Genomic DNA, 21,585 nt, shown 5'->3' with positions numbered 1-21,585 from the left:
GGACCATGGACGCACACCATCGAATTAACGTGCCTAGTGTGGACGCGCACACTCGACTTTATAATATCAGTTTTAAGAAACCGATTTTAGCTAATTCGATATTATCCCGTAGTGTAGACGTGGCCTCAGTTCGCACTTATTTTTTAGAGACGGCACCTACTCTTTAAATGCTTAACATGTCCAAAAACAGACGGGTTAGAAAAAGAATGAAGTCACTCCTGTAATGAGCTACAGAAAGACAGTCACATAGATGGCCAGTTGGGACCAATGTGAATTCCTTCATGGGTTCATAAATTTAGATAGGAGAGGTTTGGGAGGTAAACAATAGAGCCCTAATTACCTTCTTTAACATTCCATGAACAGTTCTGCTCTTTGATACTTTTTACTGAGTTCTGCTAGCCTCTACTAGCTTTTAGTGAGGCTTGAGGCTTGTTCTGGTAAGGGATCTTGGCCTACTCTTCTCGTATAGGTCCAAATATTTCCGTGTGTCTGCGGGCAGGTGCGAGACCTGCAGGGGAGGGGCTTTAGGGAAACAAGCCTCTAACAGATATCCCTGGCCTCTGGCACATCCTCTGACATTTGCTGGGACTGGCCATGTCATTGGTCTGGGATAGGAATGGCCCCGGCTGGTTTTGGCACAGATTAGAGCAGCCCCTGAGCCGGTGCGCTTCCCACGAAAGCTTATGCTCAAATAAACGTGTTAGTCTCTAAGGTGCCACAAGTACTCCTGTTCTTTGTATGGATACAGACTAACACAGCTGCTACACTGTAACCTGAGGTGGGGACTGACTTGGCCCCCATGATATAGTAGCCGAAAAGGTGGCACAAAGCCACCCTCTCTCCAGTGCTTCAACTTGTATCTATTGAAATTAATGGCAATATTTCAGTGATGAAGGATCCAGGTCCTTAGACCCTGGGCTCAGCTCAGCTCCAGTGCAAGGATGAGCAGCCCTAAGGAGTGTAGTGGAATCTGAGTTACACCACCTTATGCATCACTGCTGCATTGTCTGGCCTCATACACAGACTTCTTTAGAAATGCTGTCAGTGCACTGGATCCGGATGTTGCTCCCTTTGCTCTCAGTGGAAATTTTGCATTGACTTTGATGAAGCAGAAGCAGTCCCCAGTATTCCCGGCACAGACATTTAAAAATCAGTTTCATTAAGTGCATCGAATTTTGCTGTCTCTCAATATTGTGTGACTGGCGAGTTTGCAAGATGATTATTTTAAATGGCATCAGATACAGTACGGAAAAGGCACTAGTTGAAGGTTTTATTCTATGGAGCTGAAGAATTGATAGTTTTCAACAACAGAAAGAAGGGATTTTCTGGATGGATATACTGAGGGATTCTAAAAGATTTAGCTAATTCGTTTTATTCCCATTTCGTTAACATTGCTCTTTTGATCTCAAGTTAACTCAGGAAGAAAAGATGAGACGCCATTTCACCCATGCTAAATATAACATTTTAAAAGTTCAAGATACAGGTGGTAACAATTACTAATAACTAATTATTATTATTAATAATAACAACTAATTTAAATATTTTTATCTGGATGCCAGTTTTTTTCTTCACACATCATCAAAATTCAGCCAGTCCTGGGGTGGAATATGGCAGCTGTTTAACAGTATACAGCAACAGTACACAAGAATTTAGGACAAGCGGCGAAGAATGCTGTATCTAACTGATAGTGCAGCAGGAATTAGGTAGGGAGAAGGTGGCTAGTTACCTAATGTAATAGGAATTTAGACAGACTGGGCCAGATCCTCATTGGTGTAAATTGTTATAGGTCCATTGATTTCAGTGTCAGTATGACAGCTTACTCAAGTTGAGGATTTGGCCCATGGAGGTTCATCAGAATACTTGTGCAATGCCAGAGGATCTTTAATGGCCACAAGTGGTCTGGACATTGTTTGTTATGCCTCAGCTGAAAGGTGGTACCTACAGTAGCACAGTCCTCCCTAACACCATACCAGTCCTGCCAGGAGCTGAAAATTGTGGCATTTGGGAGCACCCAGCTCCTTGAAGAAAACATTCAGAACCTCCAGGATCAGACCCTACTGAGTGAAGCTTGACTACACTGGGACTCTCATCACTACTGCAAACCCTTAGCGTAGACACAATTTACACCAGTGCTGCACCAGACTAAAACTGGGGTAAAATGCACCAGCACAAACAGTATCTATACAAGTAGTTTGCACCATTGCAGCTGCACTATTGGCTAAAACACCAGCGTAGATCAGGCCTGGTAGTGCTAACTACTATATCACCAGTTCCACTCCCTTTGGTACGTGTATGCTTTCCTTTTAGGACTCCCATCTAGCTACTAGCCAGGCGTGGCACTGCTTAGCTTACAAGATATGATGTGATCCCAGCCTGCAGGGGGTATGCGAGAGAGGGAAAGGCAAGCAGTGGCTGTTCTGGAAGCACTCCTGAGGGGTTTGGGACTACTTGCCAAGATGCATATTTTTTAGAGTTTAATTTTTTCATTGAATTTTTAAGACAATTTCTATTTTTTCTCTTAGATTGCATCCCACTTGGAATCTTGTTGCCATTTAGCAATATTGTTCGGTTATTCCATTTAGCCAATAACTTTGGCATGCGCGCATCTAATTCTTAGCTATTTCTTCCCTGAACAAATTATCTGAATGCACTTGTGAGCCTTCCTTTATAGGAAATATTATTAAACTGAAAGCAGGAGTATAATTAAAACAGCAATTTAAGTGTAATTTACTAACATCTGGAGCCCTTAAATGCACTGACTTGCCATCGTGCAGTAATAACACTGGACTTAGGGTGAAACATGCTCTCTGCCACTCCGAGAGTCCTTGGATAGTTTTAAAAATCAACATAGTCTTTAATTATAGTTCTTGTTACTTATTATAAGATGTCATCTAGTTTTATAAATTGCAAATCATTAATTTTTACCTCTTCGTCTATGCCCCAGATGACATATTTGGGTGCCCAAATCTGATAAACCATACCTGACAGTTTGAGGATAGCCTCCTTTCTGCTGCAAAACTTTCCATTCTGTTTTGAAAATGACAGGATTTGTGTTGAGCAGTTCTTTAAAAACACTTCACAGTGGTCTCATGTTTTGAAATGGTCCCTTTCAGGTGACTCATCTAATGAGATGAATCTCTCTGTGTGCATGCCGTCAACTGCTCTTTCCTTTCTTCCATGCAGGGCTGATATTTTTAAAATGGAAGCTTGAGGCTTCCAGGCAAAAGAAAAAAAAAAGGTTGTGCCCCCATGCATTCACGGTTGCTGCATCTGCATCTGCAAATTTCTGGGCTGCAAACACAAATCACTATGTAGCACCAAACTTGCCCGTATGTTGGCCTGATTTTCATGCACATTTGCAGTAACTGTGCAAACAGTTGAGTGTCCATGTGTCTATCGAGATTTTTCATGCATTCAGGTGGGCCTTTGTCTTGTGAAAAGTATAGAGACCTGCTGTGATTGGTCTTTTTCATTGGGGGCATTAGAAAATTCACGTCTGGCATGTGGCTTGAGTGACTACATGGCAGTCCACTTTGGGATGATCTTTTGGAATTGATTTCTTATGGTCAGCAAAGGTTTATGTTCTTATAGTCTCCAGACATGGATGACATTCCTATTCATAAAGCCTTGGAAGAGGGACATTGTCGTATTTGATGGCTAGCCATGGGGAAGAGAAGATGGTGGCAGGGTAGGTATTGGAAATGAGCAGTGAAAATTTAGCATTTCAACTCTCCTTCCCGTGTTGTTCTCCTACTATGCAGGTATATTACATACAAAAATATGTTAAAAGAATTGTATTTGGATTGCAAAGTTACCTAAAGGTGCAAAAGCACTCAAAAGTTAGGAAATGGCTGCCCAGGTAACCTTAATTCTGCCTCCTTGTACAATCATCCTGGGCACTGAACATGGTAGGGGTCATGTGGAAATCATTGTATGTGATCATGTAATTAACATGTGTCATAATGCATATATACACAGAGACTGAATTAAGGTTGCACAGGCAGTCATAAACGTGGCATTAGCTAACATCTGAGCACTTGACTTTGCAAACTAAAGTGGCATCTCTTTACCCACATACTCTGCCCTCTGGCTGGATCTGCTCTGAGAGCTCCCAGGCATACCCAGTATATTGTGTGCTGCAACTCTGGCTGTGGGCTGAGCCTGGCTCTTTAGAAGGTTCATGTTTGGTTATTGATGTCCCTGAGCAATTAAAGTGACAGAATGGGGAAATACTATTTTCAAAAGCTTATTTCTCAGCCAGGGCCGCCCACAGGGGCCCCCATGAGAATATAGTATTCTATAGTATTGCAACTTTTTTTTTTATGGAAGGAGCCCCCAAAATAGCTTTGCCCCAGATCCCCTGAATCCTCTGGGCAGCCCTGTTCTCAGACAAACTTAAATAGAATTTCATGCGACACGTAAAAGGCACATTTCTAGCCCTGGAACTTTGTCTCCACCAAATTTCAAAGCTCTGCTCGAACAATGGAGGGGATAGAGCTTCTCAAAATAGGTAACAAGAATCTTGTAAAGGAAGTTAGGTAGCCAAGTGGCTACTAACACCTCCTATAATGAGGGAAAGAGGGATACTGTAATATGAATAGTGTCCGTTTGGAGACAAACTGCTGTAAAACACTGCTTGGGTAGAGTGACTAGATCTCTGCAACAGGCAATGGAGGTACTTTGCTTAACATTGTTTTGCCAAGCTGGAGACGGGGAACTCTGGGAGGGAGTTTGACCAGACTGGGAAGAGGTGTTTGGGAGCTGAGGGGAAGGAAGGATCAGGACATGGGTACTTGGGCGTGATTGATAATTGGTGGGGAGTTGAATTGGGGGGTCCTGTGGGAGGTGAGAGTGAGTCTGGTTGTGGGGAGTTGGTACCAGTTGGTTTTGCTGCTAGGACTGGGTGGAAATGGGAGCTTGTCACCAGGAGAGGGGATGCAGGAGCGTTCCTTGGGAGGTGAACATGCTTGTGAGCTTTTCCTGTCTTCCTGGTCAGTCACTGCCTGCCCATCTAGTCTTCCCTCCTTCCCAATGCCCATCACGTTCCCTACCCCAATGTCCTGCTAGCAGTGGGCAACAGAACAGGCCCGTCTCTTCCCCTGAACTCAGAGGGAACCAAATCCTTTTGAGCTAATTGTTTGACATTTCAGCTAAATTCAGCCAAGAAGCAGAAAGGATTTTGCAGTTCACTGGGCCTTTGCAGAGCAGGGGGCCTTTTTTCATAAGATTTCTGATCCCGTTATGCAGACTAGAGAGGTTCAGAGCCACATCAGGTCATTTTGGAATGTTGCATTGAACCTCTGGGTCTCTTGGAGACCAGTCCCACTCCAGTCTGAGCTTCTCAGCATCAACCTTCCTCCATCCCTCAGAGAGGATCTCAGGGCGCAGGTGCCGCTGTGTTTCCTTTGGCCTACACTGCTCCCCCCTGACTTGTACATATGCTAAGGGGTCAGGGAGCCTTTCTGACCACGTTCTAGAACTTTCCCTAGTCCCTGGGCTGTGTCTGGCCAAGGCTCTATTTGTTTTCTTTCTGCTTATCAGTGTCTATGTTTTATTTGTCAGTGGTGCCGGGGGTTTTGTGGGTTTTTTGAAATCCCAGTTTATTTCGGCATGCATGGTGCACTGTTTCCTGGGTCAGAAAACCACACTGTCCTCCTTCAGACTGTCTCAAGAGAGAGGGTAAAGTGCAGCGGGGAAGGGGCTGAGTGTTTTAGGGAGAGAGTGCAGAAGACGCTCTGTATGTTGGCGCATGTGTTGGGGGAGCAGATAGGTTGGAGGCACATGTCAAATGGGGGATGGCCGGAAGGAAGACACATGTCATTGCGATGGAGTGCTCAGGATTCTCCTCCTCCACACAAGCCTTCCAGCTTCCTTCCTTCTGTTGTCGCTTACCTCCGGTGCCTCTGTCCACCTTAGCCCTGGCCCTGGATGCAGCTGCCTCCCCGCTGCATTCTGAGCATGCCAGCACAAGGGAGTGTGGAACATAATCCAGGATATCCCATGTGAGCATACTCAGAATTCAACGTGGAGGTGGGCAGCTGACAGGCAGGCAGCGCAGCTGGGCTGGCAGTTGGAATTGAGGTGGGAAGAGGATAGTAGGTGGGAAGCAACCAGAGCAGTAACAGTCAGACAGCATACCAATGATGTATTGAAATTGCAAGTATCTAGTTGGCAGACTCTGGGAATGCCCCACCAGGTAGATAGCTGATCTCTCTGCTGAATTTTCCAAACAATAAGGCTAAACTCTTGTGGGCAAGAAATAATAGAAAATATTCTGTAAAATGAGGGTAAAGTAAAATTGTGTCCTTTTAGTCCCTACATTTGTACAAGTGGGGATGGCCCAGCCCCAGTGGCTTCTTCGGACAGGAGCCTGAAATAATCGGAACTGGCTCAATGTCTGAGAGAATCTGCGCTGCCTCCATTTCTTGTCCTCCTTTCTTCCACCCTAAGATTAATTTTAAGAATATGAACATTCCAATTTAGGTTCAGCATTCAAGCAAGTATGAGCCCAGCCTTCCCTTGTGTGCCTCCAAGCCTGCAACTATGTGCCCGCAAGAAGAATTGTGGTGCAAATCAAAGTGCATTTTGTCCACAATCAAGTAATTACGGCTGCCTGTGCAACTGCAATTCAGATGCATGTGGGAAAATTACTGGGGCATATTTTATGGGCGCCAACTTGCAGGCTCTGTCTAGACTAGCAAAACGAGGTGTGTATAGCAAATATTGAAGTTCACACGTTTTAAAACACCATTTAACACCTGCTGTAGACAAAAGGTGTGTTTTCACAGCAATTAACAGGTGTGATTGCAGATCTCATAGGCCAGGGTTCTCAAACTGGGGGTTGGGACCTGTCAAGGAGTTGCAAGGTTATTACAGGGGGTTGCGAGCTGTGTACCTCCACCCCAAACCCCGCTTTGCTCCAGCATTTATAATGGTGTTAAATATATTTAAAAGCATGTTTATTGATATGGGGGTCATGGTCAGAGGCTTGCTATGTGAAAGGGGGTCACCAGTACAAAAGTTTGAGAGCCACTGCCATAGACATGCCTATGCTAGCTTTACTCTGGCTAGCACAGCTGAAAACAGAAGTGAAGATGCAGCAGGACAAGCTTCAGCGCTGGCTGTACCTGGGCACATACCTGCATTACTAGCCCATGCAGGGGCCATGCCAATACATCTTCACTGCTAGTTTTAGACACACTAGCTAGAATTTAGTTAATGCAGATACGCCTACCCGAGATGCAGTCACATCTCCGGCTGCAGTGCACACCTGCCCAGAGATAATTGTGTTTAAAAACATGATAGCTAGTCTGTCAAGCCACTGTCCTTGTCTACACTAGGTGGTATATGGTGTTTAAAAGCATGTTAATTAACACCTGTTAGCTGACACTTTTGCAGTGCCACCTCGTTTTCCTAGTCTAGACAGGACCTTAAGGCAGGCCTGTGCACAAAAATGCACTGAAATAACTAAACTAGTTTTAATTCACACCTCTTGTGACCACAAAGGTAAAACAGAAGTAAACCCCTCTTTCTGTAGTCTGGGTGCTGCCAAGTCACCGCATTATTCCGCTGTCAGACCTATCACAATGCAGTGCCAAGCGGCTCTTTGTCTTGCACTGGCATTTCCAAAAAGGGGTCGATCTCGCCCTGCTGTGTACGAGATCTGGGTGACAATCTCATTTGGGGTCTCTTGATCACTGGACTCAGGCTAACATAACTTGTGAGTGCTGAACAGGGGGTCTACTCGGGAGGGAGTACCTCCAGTCATTCCGCAGGGACTCTCTGGCAGCAGGGTAGAGAGAGGCATTGAGAGGTGCTCCTAAGAGGATAGGCCACAACAGTGACTGTGACTAGAGCCCTGCAAATCTGCGGGTATCTGCTTTATATCCGTGGATATCAGATGTGGATATATGTGGACCATTTTTGCGGACAGCAGCTCCCCCACAGCTGCCAGTGCAGATCTCCCCGTCCCAGCAGCCCGGCCATGATAAGAGCTGGGTGTGCAGCTATGGAAAGCAGTAGCAGACTCTCTAGCTGCCCTGAGCAGTGGGCCTAAGCAGCACCCAGCCTGTGTCCCTGCCCCGCAGGCCTCCCACCCAGGGCAGGGGGAGGGGCTGCGCTGCAGTTCCTCACAGCTGGCTGCCGGGGCCTTACTGTGGCCCGGCTGAGGCTTTGAAACACACACACTCTCTCTCTTTCACACTCTCTCTCTCTCTCTCTGCCAGAGCCGGGTCGGGGAGAACTGTGTGGGCAGCTGTGGGGAGCCGGCATGGAGTCGCCGACCCTTCAGTGCTCTCGGCCGTACGGGGAGCCTGGGGGCAGGGACACAGCCAGGGCGGCTCTCATTCTCCTTCCACACCGTGGGCAGGTGGAGGGTTCACGTCAGCTCCCCACGGCTGCCTGGGCTCCCCAGCTGGGCTCCACACTGCTCTGGCCAGGGAGGTCCTTTTGTGGGGGAAGAAGAGGGGAAGGGAGAGGGGTCCGCCCCTATAGTAAGGTGCCTCTCCCTCGCCCCCCCCCGTTCCAGCACCATTGCTGCACAATGACCTGTGGAGCTGTTTACAGCCCTGGAAATCCACAGACAGTTTTTTGCAGATCACAGATCAGACGCAGATGCACCTTTTTGTATCGGTGCAGCAGGGCCAGCTCCAGGCACCAGCTAAAGAAGCAGGTGCTTGGGTCGGCCAATACCAAGGGGCAGCACTCTGGCCGCTATTGGGGCTGCACGTCTGCGTCTTCAGTGGCAATTCAGCGGCAGGTCCCTCAGTTCCTCTCAGAGCGAAGGACCTGCTGCCGAGTTGCTGCCGAAGAGTGGAGCGGCGCAATCGCACTGCTGCGGCTTTTTGTTTTGTTTTGGTTTTTGGGGTTTTTTTTGTTGCCGCTTGTGTCGGCAGAAAACCTGGAGCTGGCCCTGTCGCGCAGGGATCTAAGTGTGACATTCACTCTCTCGGCTTGTGGATATAAAGTATTAGATGACAATAAGGACATAAAAATTGCCATACTGCATCAGACCCATGGCCTGCCTAGTCCAGGATCCTGTCTCTGAAAACAGTCAGCACCATCTGCATCAGAGGAAGGTGCAAGAAACCCTGTATAGACAATTCTGGAATAAATAGCTCACGGCGGTAGTTTGTTCCTAAATCACGTCAATTAGAAATTATGGAAATGGAGTGGATCATCGTAGATGCAGAGAACACTCGCCCACAGGGAAAAGCAAAGGAAATTGCTCTTCTTATTCTCCATCAACAGCCCTGCCCCACGGACCTCTTCCCACCACTCATCCCCACAGCTTTGTACTGATACTATCTTGTATGCTTATAGTCACTATGTCTGAGTGATGGGAGCCCACTGGGACAATCGGAATGGTGTACAGAAAGGAAATTTCTGGCCTTTCTGGCCTATACACACATGCGGTGTACTCAAATCACGGTTCTGGTACCCAAATAAACATTTTTCTTTTTCGCTCGAGTTAGTATAGGTTTGTCACTCAGTCCAATTCACACCTCTGTCAGTTTGATATACAAAGAGAAATCAGACAATTTGGAAGTGATATCAAAGAAATCCAAAGTGTAGAGTTACGCTGGGGTGAGGGAAGGAAATATCTCTGCACAAAGTTTGAGTTGGATTGATCAGTGTTTCCAGAAAGCCATCTAGTGGTTTTGTGCTAAAACAGTTGTTTGCTTTTAAACAGGAATCTGAAGCTGGTAAGAGTGTGTGTTATGTTCTGAGAAACTGTCAACATTCGTACAAGGAAATATAAGTGTAGAGCACAGATTTTGGCCCAGTTTTGCATAGATTCTATAGCAAATCTGAGCCTTTAATAGTATGATTTGGAGTGACTCTCTCTATATTTGAGGTAATATATTTTATTGGACTGCTTTCTTTTGGTGAAGGACAGAGGCTTTGAAGCTACACAGAGCTCTTCTTCAGGTCAATAATTGTATTATGCCAATCAGGAATATTTAAATTACTGAAAGTACCAACGCTTGTGTTTTCTGGAGAATTAGTTCGAAGCTTTGTGAACATTCTTACGAACACAGGGCCACATCTTCAGCTGACATAGATCGGTGGAGCTCCACTGACAGTTTACACAGGCTAGGTAGTGGGCATGTGTGGTAGTAGTTGTTTTCTACGTTGTAGTTCTCTCTGTATCAAAACTGTCCACTTCTTTCACAAAGAAGTAATCAGCTGGTGCTTCCGTAGTGAAATCTTTCCACGGTTTTCAGTTACAATTATAAATAACTTTCAGAGGAGACAAATGTTGCTATTAGTGTGTAGGTGCTGAGTGGTTTTGGTAGCCTGTGATATACAGAAGGTCAGACCAGATGATGTGGTGATCCCTTTTGGCCTTAAACTCTAGGACTCTAGGACTTCATGCATTAACAGTATTCGTTTTTCCCTTCACTGAATGTAATTTTTAAACCGTGTCTTTGAAGGTGTATTTCAGTGCATTAGCGCTTGAAACTATTTTTCCGTATAACATGTAATGTTAAAAAACGTTGGGCCAAATTCTGCCGTTGGTTACATCAGTGCAACCTCATTAAAGCCAGTAGAGTAATTGAGGGCAGAATTTGGGCTGCTAGACGAATTCTCCACATGAGCAGAGATTAAAAAGACTGGGACTGTTCATCTTAGAAAAGAGACTAAGGGAGGATATGATAGAGGTCTATAAAATCATGAATGTCGTGAAGGAAGTGAAGTGATATTTACCCCTTGATATAACACAAGAACCAGAGGTCACCAATGACATTAATAGGCAGCAGGTTTAAAACACACGTAAGGAAGTACTTCTTCACACAACGCACAGTCAACCTGTGGAACTTGTTGCCAGGGGATATTGTGAAGGCCAAAACTGGGTTTTGAATTGGGTTCAAAAAAGAATTAGGTAAGTTCATGGTGAGGGGGAGGGATAGCTCAGTGGTTTGCATAGTGGCCTGCTAAACCCAGGGTTGTGAGTTCAATCCTTGAGGGGACCTGTCATAAATAGATAGCTAAGGGTTAATGTTTCTTTTACCTGTAAAGGGGTTAACAAAGGGAACCAAACACCTGACCAGAGGACCAATCAGGAAACCGGATTTTTCAAAGTGAGGGAGGGAACTTCTGGTTTTGGGTTTGTTCTGCCTATTTTGTTTCTCTCGGCTATGAGGGAAGACCTTTTTTTTCTATCTTCAAGCTTCTAAACTTCAGTTCCCCAGTTGTAGAGTACAAAGGTAGCAAAGCATGCTGTTATATGTTATTTTTTGTATTTCATGTGGGAGTTGCTGGAATGATTTAAATTGATATCTTTTAAACAGACTGTTTATTCATATTTTCTAGAAGCAATACGCCCTGTATTATGTTCTCTAATGCAGAGTTTATATTCTATGTCTTGTTCTGTCCTTTTAATATAAAGTTTTCTTTTTAAACCTTGTTGAGGTTTTCTCTGTAAGGCTACGGAAGCGAAGGGAGGGGAAAAGCTCTTTGTGTTCAGCTTGACTAGGTTTGAATGCATAGCCTCAGGGGAGGAAGGAGGGGGAAAGTAAATTCCCCACTGCTGGTTTTGCATTCAAGGAGTTTAAGCACAGTATCGCCCAGGATAACCCAGGGAGGGAGAGCTGGGGATGAGATAAAGAGGAGACAAGGGGAGGAGGTTGTTTTCCCATTGGGGTGAGACTCAGGGTCTGAGTTTTGGGGTCCCCCAGAGAAGATTTTGGGGAGACCAGGAGTTGATCAGGAGCTCAGAATCTTGATTGGTGGCAGCGAGAGAAGATCCAAGCTGGTAATTGAGCTTGGAGGTTTCATGCTAGCTTCTCAGTTTATGAACGCTAAGGTTCTAATCTGAGTAGGAAGCTATTACAGACCACTTAGGAATCTTGCAGGGGACTGGACTCAATGCCCTTTCAGGGTCCCTTCCAGCTCTATGAGATAAGTATACCTCCATATATTATTATTTATTTATATTATTATAGGTCCATCACTGGCTATTAGCCACGATGGTCAGGGATGCAACCCCATGTTCTAGGTGTCCCTAAATCTCCAACTGCTGGAAGCTGGAACTAGATGACAAGGGATGGATCACTTGATGATTGCTCTGTTTTGTTAATTCCCTCTGAAGCCTCTGGCACTAACCTCTGTCAGAAGACAAGATACGGGAGTAGATGGACCATTTGTTTGACCCCCTATGGACATTCTTATGTTATGTTATGTACTTATATCAAGATTTTCAAAAATTACTGGTAATTTTGGATGTTCAACTTGAGATATCTTAGAAGGAGCCTAATTTTCAAAAAGTGCTGAGCCTCCCCATCAAAACCAGACCTCTTTCAGGAGTTTCAAATTGGGCACCCAAAATCACAGTTACTTAAATGTGTGCCATAAAAGAGAACTCCACATAACACAGAGCATCACGCAAAGGGATCTCTTTGTAATGTTATATGTATCTCATAGAAATCTATCTATCTATCTATTTATTTATTTATTTTGTTTGCTGATTTCACAACTCTTTTTTTTTTTACCTTTCCAACAGGAATCATTAACCAATGGCAACAGGAATCCAAGGATAAAGTGATCTCCCTCTTGTTAACCCATCTGCCTTTACTGAAACCAGGAAACATTGAAGCAAAAGTGGAATACATGAAACTGTTGCCTAAAATCCTGGCTCATTCGATTGAACACAACCAACACATAGAAGAGAGCAGGCAGCTTTTGTCCTATGCTTTGATCCATCCTGCCACTTCACTGGAAGACAGGAGCGCTCTGGCCATGTGGCTCAATCACTTAGAGGATCGCACATCGGGTAGTTTTGGCAGCCAAAACAGAGGTCGGTCCGATTCTGTGGATTATGGACAGACACATTACTATCACCAAAGACAGAACTCTGACGACAAGCTGAACGGGTGGCAGAACTCTCGAGATTCTGGGATATGCGTCAGTGCTTCCAGCTGGCAGGACAAAAACCTGGGGTGTGAGAACGGCCATTTGCCCCTCTACTCTTCTTCTTCTGTCCCCACTACGATCAATACTATCGGAACTAATACAAGCACAAGTAAGTACCATGAACGTAAACCACTGCGAGAGCCACGTTTCTGTGGCATGTCCACCCCACAGGAAAACATTTCCTTGCAGCACTGATATTAGAAGAGGGGCCAGTTTTAGCCTGGCCCTGGAAAAACTCTTCTTTATACCTGATTGCGCAGAATAGTCATTTTGCTGTTTTGCGTATTGTAGGATTTTAAACACGAAGCTGCTTGGTACAAAGATTGAACAGCTAAGAGGTTATAAGAGCAAAAACGTCTGTTGTTGAAGGCTGCCACTTTCCTTTCACGCGATTAACCCCAGATTTTGGGTAACATTTTCAGAAGTGCCTAAGATCCATTTTTAAAAGTGACTGAGGCACTTAGATGCCTAAGTCTCATTGGAAGTAATTGAACAAGACTCCCAAGTACCTAAGTCCTTTTTGAAAATGGGAGATGGCTCCTAATTCAGATAAGTACTTTTTAAGACATTGGCCTTTATCCCTATTAGGCAGAGATATGACTCTTATTGGTAACCTGTGGATCTTAGCTGTGCAGTCTTCAGTGTTCCTTTATTTCTAATTATGCAAAATTCTGTGGTCTTTCCCCATGCAAAGCTTTCACAGACTTCAGTGGGACCTATACAGGCTGTGGTACTGCAGCTCTCTGGGCCCCAGATTTGGATAGTGCAGATAAGCCCTGGCATTGAAACTAGCATTTTTAAACAGAGATTTATGTAGCTTTTGTGTGGAGATTTATTCCCAACCCAAACTTTTGTGCCCGCTTACGTCTTGGGTGGAGAAAAAATGTAGCATTTTCACAGTATGATTGGAGCCTGTTCTGTTGACTGGCGCTTGCTCTTTGTGTTGAAGGATGTTATGGGGGCTGGCATGCCTTTTACCCTGATGAAGGGCAGTCTGTACACAGAGACCTTCCTTAAGACACATTACAAGGAATTGTTGTGCCTTCGTGTAGTGGGTACCAGGGTTTTACAAAGACAGTCCAGTTAGTTTTTTTCAAAACCAGGTTTCTGTCTCAGTTTTAATGGGATCAGCAAATCAGACACTTGCCCTCCTCTCCCTGCCTCCTGCGATACCTTTTCCTTGCTCCTCTGCTTACCTTCAACCTTCACCACCTCCTGCTTACAGTGCTCTTGCTTTCTAGCACTGATGGACACCTCCATCTCCACCTCCCGTGCCTCAAAATGATCCCAGGCCCCAACTGAGTGCTGGCCTTCATATTCAGGGCCGTGTTCTCTATTGCTACATGAGCATTAGTGCCTGTATTGTTAATGGAGAAGATGGCATCCTTCCCCAAACACCCCCGCTCCCATAATAGGAAGCTTCAACTCATCCTTCCCCCTCCCTCATCCTTATCCCCCCCACACACACTCCTTTAACCCATTCATCTCCACATGCCCTTGGACAGGCCTACCCTCTCTCATCCCCTGATTGCACAAATATCTCTCACACACATCTCCAGGCCTTCGCTGGGGAGCAGATTTAGAAAGTGTTCCAGGTCATCCCTTTTGATGACTCTGAACACACTAATTGTACAGAATGTAGAGGTAGCTTTCTGGAGGGAAAGCGGCTAGCAGTAAAGAAACTTACTTGTCTGTCAACCTGTGGAAATCCACAATGAAAAGTTCTGAGAGCATTAGAATGGTTATTAAGGACTTTGTGGTCTCTGTGGATAGAAAATCCATGCTTAAACAATAAGAGTATAGCAGTAGGCGTATGCCACCAAGCACTTGACTAGGATGATGATGGTGATTGTGAAATGCTGTGGGAGATTAAGGAGGCTGCAAAGGCAGAAAACTCAATATTATTGCCAAGATTTCAGCTATCTGCATATTGTCTGGGTGTGTGTCACATCAGGAAGGGATGCAGAGAGAAAATTTCTAGACACATTGAGTAAATGCTTCTTGGAGCACCTTGCCCTGGAACCCGCAAGGAGAGAGGCAATTCTTGATTTAGTTCTAAGCAGAACATAGGATCTGGTCCAAGAGGTGACTATAGCTGAATCACTTGATAATAGTGACCACAATGTAATTAAAAGAAACCCACCACAGTAGCATTTAACTTCAGAAAGGGGAACTACATAAAAATGAAGAAACTAGTTAAAAAGAAATTAAAAGGAACAGTCACAAGGGTGAAATGCCTGCAAACCGCATGGAGACTATTTAAAAACATCATAATAGAGGCTCAAACTAAATGTATACCCTAATTTAAAAAACAAACAGTAAGAGGACCAAAAAAATGCCACCGTGGCTAAACAGCAGAGTAAAAGAGGTGGCTAGAGGCAAAAAGGCGTCCTTTCAAAACTGGAAATCAAATCCTAGTGAGGAGAAATGAGAATAAATTCTGGCAAGTCAAGTGTAAAAGTGTAACAAGGCAGGCCAAGAAAGAATTTGCAGAGCAACTAGCAAAAGATACAATAAATAATAGCACATTTTTTTAAAAGTACGTCAAAAGGAAGAAACCTGCCAAACAGGAGCCACTGAATGACCAAGGTGCTCAAGGAAATTGAGGCTGTTGCGGAGAAGCTAAATGAATTATTTTCATTGGTCTTCTCTGCAGGGGATATAGGGGAGATCCCTGCACCCAAGCCATCCCTTTTAGGTGACAGCTCTGAGGAACTGTCCCAGAATGAGGTGTCAGTAGAGGAGGTTTTGGAACAAATTATTGAATTAAATGGTAATAAGTCACCAGGACTAGATGGTATCACCCAAGAGTTCTGAACAAACTCAAATATGAAATTGCAGAACTACTAACTGTGATATGTAACCTGTCGCTTAAATCAGCCTTTGAGCTAGATGACTTGAGGGTGTCTAATATAACACCTATTTTTAAAAAAATATTCCAAAGGTGACCCTGCTAATTTCAGAACCAGGCAGATTGGTTGAAACTAATAGTAAAGTACAGAATTATCAGGCACGTAGATAAAATATGTTGGAGAAGAGTCAACCTCGTTTTTGTAAAAGGAAGTCAAGCCTCACCAATCTATTAGAATTCTTTGAGGGGGCCAACAAGCATGTGGGCAAGAGTGATCCAGTGGATATACACCTCTACTCCAATATAACGCGACCCGATATAACACGATTTTGGATATCATGCGGTAAAGCAGAGCTCCAGGGGGCGGGGCTGCTCGCTCCGGCGGATCAAAGCAAGTTCAATATAACACGGTTTCACCTATAAGAAGAATTTTTGGCTCCCAAGGACAGCGTTATATCGGGTAGAGATGTAGTGTTCTTGGACTTTCAGAAAGCCTTTGACAAGGTCCCTCACTAATGACACTTAAGCAAACTAAGCAATCATGGGATAAGAGGGAAGATCCTCTCATGGGTCGGTAACTGCGTGAAAGAAAGGCTATTCTTTCTCTCCTTAGTTCTTGTAACTAGTGCCCTCTTTCAGGTGGAATTTCAAATCCCCAATGATTGTTATGAATTACCGTTATTACGTGCATTGCTAAAGTGCCCATCCCATGGTGTGTAAGCGCTCTTATGTATATTTGGCTGGTACATAGAATGCCATGTGGCAGGAACATTGCGCTCTCCTGCTGCACAGATTCTTTGCTAAAGGGTCAGACCCCAAGTGCTCCAGGCATGATGTATGTTTAGATTCCTAGCCAACTTCCCCACTTTGCTGCATCTTCAGCTAGTGCAGAAATTAAATGGCTCTTGCTGAAAGTCCTTGCTGTGCAGAAAATTCTATTAGGTTGTTTCACAGACTAGTCATCCAAGAGGTTTTCATTAGGCCCTGGTGGGAAGGTGAGTGAGAGGCTGATCGTGAAAATAGCTGTGCGAAGGATCCAGTTGCATAGCCAGTGCTTCCTAAGTTAATAATGACCACAGCCAGTTTCACTTTTGCCACACTAGCTTCCTAATGGTCCTGAATGTTACTGCAGCCCTTCTCTCAGGTACTGTCTTTTGCATTGAGGCCTATATTGAATGAAGGATTTAAACCAGCCACTACAAAATATATGTTCATTACACCTCTGCAGTGAGCTAGCAAGCACTGGTCACAGCCCCCCGGTATCCATGGCGTTACACCAACGTGTCTACCAGTCTCTGGTGATGAAGATCACCCTGTAGGTTTTTAAATGCATGAGAGATTTAAAGGAGAGGGGGAGTGTCTACAGTGCATGGAGAGGAAGTGTCATGTTGACAGGCAGACGTGCATTTTATTCTCTCTTTGGCAAAAGAATGGGGCATATTGTGCCTGTCCTCTGTGGAGGTGCACAAAAAGGTGTAAGGGGGATCTTTTCTCCACTAGGTGCATCCAGGGACCAGGCACAGTTTCAGTCCCTGCCATTTCCTGATCCCAGAGACTAAACCCTGCTAGCTTCCACCAGGGTGTGAGCCACCCCAAAGTGGGAGGGAGACTATAGGGTCATCCCTCCCCCCGACTGACCCGCAGGGAGTGCCTTCTGCACCCTCCTTAAGTGTGGCACAGTGAGCATTCTTCCCTGTATGGGCAAGCTTCAGAAAGGATAATGCCTCTGCCGGCATGGTGCATGCACCGTCTGGCCCAGCATGTGCAGGTTTGGAATGACGCTAGATGAGATTGCATTGCCAGCACTCGCTATTTGATCATGAATCTCGCAATATTTGGCATTCTTCTTAAATACTCAGCTCCCAGAATCTCAGCTTTGCTTTGAAATTGCTTTGCTGAGCATGAGAGAATCTCAGCTTTCGTTAAATAGAAGCAAATTCCTAGCCTTCCTGGTTGTGCTGGAAAGCTGGCAGACATGACCAGGCCAGCTGGCAGATGTGTGCTGGAAAGGCTCAGAACAAAAAGGCTAATAAAAAGATCCCTAAATTTATTACTGATTTTAAAAATCTTGTGATTTTGAGGGGGCCCTGACTCATGGTTCTTGAATGCTTTGTGTTGGCAATGCTGAAATTGTAAGAGGTATGTTCACACAGTGCTTTGGTCCTGTAGATGAGCCCTTCGTTGTTCATGGTACAAATTTGCTGGAGACCACTCTTTCACACACCACTGCTCTTTTATTTCCCAGTCTTTTCCCACCACCACATATATACAGCTCTATACAATGCAATACCAGTCAGGTAGCCCCATAGGGAACAGCTTGCTCTGACAGCAGCTGGGAGCAACAGGTCCTCAGTCCTCACTTTGCTGTTCCTCCCCGCCCATCTCCTTCCTGCTAGCAGGAAGCAGGCTCCCAGGTGATTGCTCTCAGGCTCCTTTAATGAGCCGCACCCGGCCAGCTCCAGCCAGTTCCCCTTGATGGGAGCTATGCTAGCAGGTTCTGAGCTAACGGGCTGGTTCCGTGCCTCTTAAGCCAGCACCCTGTTACAGGTCCCTTATGTTATGGGCTGAAAATGGGGCAGGTATGACATGGGGGACAAGTTTAGTCTCTGGGAGAGAAGGGAGAAGAGCTTGCTGTAGATGCCCTTTCTGAGTAGCTGAAGAGGAACAGACAGACTGGGGGCATTGGTCATCTGGTTTGAAAGGCAGTTGCTTCAAAGTCTGCTAAGGAAGAAGAGACCTGAGACCGGAGTGATGATCAGGATAGTTACCTAAGGGAAAACAGACATGAATAAGGCAAAACCAGGTTCAGGGGGAGAAGCTTCTGAGAAGATGGTTACAACGTTCTGTCTGCAGCAGGTGAATCATTGCAGGTGGAGATACCCGGCAAGAAGTTTTAAGTTCTTCAAGTGATTGCTCATGTCCATTCCATATTAGGTGTGTGTGCTCGCCACATGCACTGGTGCTGGAAATTTTCCCCTCAGCAGTATCCATAGGGGACCGGCTCTGAAGCCCTCTAAAGTGGCGCCCGCATGGCTCCCCCGACCCTCAGTTCCTTCTTGCCACCAGTGACGGTACTGGAACATCTGCTGCTTTGGCTAGTGTTGTTTCGTGTCCTGTTCTTGTGAACTTTGTAAACCTGTAATATAGTTGTATATAGTTAGTAGTTCTTAGTCACCCTTAGCAGTAGTTCTCAACTTTTCATTGTCCCAAATGGGACTCAGCCTTGGGATGGGGCATGCCTCGGTGCCCAGGCTTTAAGCCCTGCGATCGCTGCAAACGGCCTATACCCGTCATTGATCCACAGACCACATAGGGTGCTCAGGCGAAGAGCGCATAAGTGTCAAGTGCCGTATCTGCAAGTCCTTTAAACCTAGGATGAAGAAGGAGCGAGATATCTGTCTGAAAGTGCTCCTAATAGAGTCGGCCCTCACTCCAGCACAGGAGCAGCAGTCTGACTCCGTACCAAACACTGTGGCCTCTCGATCCCCCTCCACAGCTCTGGTGAAGAAGCCGAAAAAGACTGGGAGGGGAAGATCTCCTACCTCCCGTAAGGGACAGGATAGGGCTGGGGGTGAGCCACAACCCGTGCTGGGCAGCTCAACACCCCCTTTGGGAAGTCGGACCCCATCTCAAGTCGAGTGGTGCAGCCCATCCCATGCTTTGCCCGCAACCCCGGATAGTGGTGCAGGCCCTAGCCACCTTCAGGTGCTGTTGACACCCGAAGCTCTTCGAGTGGCTCAAGAGATCCTGACGCTCCCAGTGCCGCCCTCACCAACTCCTGCAGTACCTCGGTCTTGGGGGAAACCCACGTTGGAACCTGTGCATGTGTCCCTGCCTCAGCAGTACCAATCCCCATCGAGAGGGACGTCCAGCCAGCGTTCACCCCCCGAAGCTATCATGCCTCAAGACTGGACAGGCAGGCTCTGCGGAGCCCTCTTCAGTCCCCGCACTGGGGGCATCGATTGAGGGACTTGAGCTTCGACTGTCTCCAAGGCCCAGTACTGATCACAGGATTAATTGGACACCAGGGACTGCCAGTCACTGAGCCATCATCATCTGCAAGGAGGTCGCCCTGCTCAGGGCAATCCTCTCAACAGCTGGTCTGTATTAGCTCCCATCCCGTTTGACGTCCCAGTACCAGTCAAGTAGCACGAGGCACAGATCACCGAATATCCGACGCAGAGCCACTAAACGCTGTCGGTCCCCAAGAGCCCAACCAAGACAGTCTCGCTCGAGTGGTCGCTCCAAACAGAGGTAGCCTGCATGATCTTCCAAAGGTGGGGAACTCCCCAAGTGGACCAGACAGAACAAGAAATGGCACCAATTTTGTTCTCGAAAGGGTCTGAGCAAGGTCTCCCTCCCCGATGCCTTCCTCCTGTCGTTGTCATGGAGCCTGATGTACGCATTTCTTTCCCTCCATTCATCAGCAGGTTCCTGGCAAAGATCAAGAGAGACCAGGTGCAGGTTGTCATGATCGCCCTGGTGTGGGTTCACCAGCATTGGTTCGGCACGCTCATGAGCCTGTCACCTCTTGGAATGGATGCTGCATGGCTGAACCCAGAGGAGTGGATGCAAGGAGTCCAACAGGCCCTCCTGGAAAGTAGGAAGCCCTGACTTACCTGGCCAAGTGGACAACGTTTTCCCTATGGGCATCTGAACAGGGCATCTCTCCCTCGGGTTCCGCCATACAGGCTGTCCTGGACTACTTGCTCCATTTAAGGAACCAGGGCCTGGCACGCTCTTCCATTAGAGTTCATCTTGTAGCCCTCTCTGCTTTTCACCTGCCAATCCAAGGACAGATGGTGTTCTTCCATGACGTGACAGTCAGATTCTTGAGAGGGCTGGAGATACTCTTCCCACAGGTGCAGGCTTCTGTCCCGCAGTGAGATCTTAACTTGGTCCTCACTAGGCTCACTGGCCTGCCCTTTGAACCTCTGGGGTCCTGCTCCCTTTCCCATCTGTCATGGAAGGTCACATTCCTGGTGGCAGTGACATTGGCGAGATGGGTCTCAGAATTTAAAGCCTTGATCTCAGAACTGCCATACTCTGTCTTCTACAAAGATACGGTTCAGTTGCGGCCCCATCTGGCCTTCCTGCCAAAGGTGGTCTACACCTTCCATATAAACCAGGACATCTTCCTCCCGATGTTCTCTCCCAAACCGCACAAGACCAGTGAGGAGAGGCGTCTTCATGTCCTGGATGTCCGGAGGGCCTTGGCTTTTTACTTAGAACGTACCAACCCTTTCCGTAAATCAACTCAACTCTTCATCGCTACAGTGCATAGGATGAAGAGTCCTCATAGAAGATTTCCAATTGGATCACCTTGTGCATAAGGACCTATTACAACCTGGCAGTGATTCCAGGGGCATATTCAGGGGAGCACCAGAGCCAGTCCCCTACGGATACTGCTGAAGGGAAAACTTCCTGCACCGGTGCATGTGGCGAGCAAACACACCCACAATGGAATAGACATGAGCAACGGATCTCAAAGAACACCAATTACAGAAAAAGTAACTGTCTTTTCTAAAGTACTCAGCCCTCTTTTCAAAAGAAACCCTTAAACGATTTGGTGCAAAGACTTGTTCCTTCTGTTATGTTTGCACAGAGCGTAGCTCAGATCCTGATTGGGACCTTTAGGTGTTGCCACAATGCATAGAAATAAACAAGGAGAGAATTATAAATAATTCCTCCATTTTCTGAAATGCTGAGACTTTTTTTGAAGTCACACAGAATGCAAAAAAGCATCTAACTCAGCAGACCATCCCAGGTGATTTAGCAGAAGCCTGTTTTTGCTGGATGGATCTGGCAGGGTTGGATTC

General features: G+C 46.1%; 2 protein-coding genes across 6 annotated transcripts in view; both read left to right on the top strand.

The window, feature by feature from the left end:
* Window positions 1–21,585, top strand: part of SAMD4A (sterile alpha motif domain containing 4A) — a 216,338-nt gene that overhangs the window by 118,611 nt on the left and 76,142 nt on the right. For all 5 annotated transcript variants that reach the window (XM_075065793.1, XM_075065794.1, XM_075065792.1 and 2 more), the window contains exon 2: window positions 12,506–13,024. In XM_075065793.1, coding sequence (XP_074921894.1) covers window positions 12,613–13,024 — 412 coding nt within the window. In that variant the 5' untranslated portion in view covers window positions 12,506–12,612. The remainder of the gene's footprint in view (window positions 1–12,505; window positions 13,025–21,585) is intronic.
* Window positions 1–21,585, top strand: part of CGRRF1 (cell growth regulator with ring finger domain 1) — a 241,739-nt gene that overhangs the window by 170,423 nt on the left and 49,731 nt on the right. The gene's annotated exons all lie outside the window — the stretch shown is intronic.

This window comes from Chelonoidis abingdonii, chromosome 4 (genome assembly GCF_003597395.2).
Source record: "Chelonoidis abingdonii isolate Lonesome George chromosome 4, CheloAbing_2.0, whole genome shotgun sequence".
Classification (NCBI taxonomy): Eukaryota; Metazoa; Chordata; order Testudines; family Testudinidae; genus Chelonoidis; species Chelonoidis abingdonii.
Note: the sequence above shows the minus strand (reverse complement) of the source record. Positions and strands in the feature narration are given on the sequence as shown.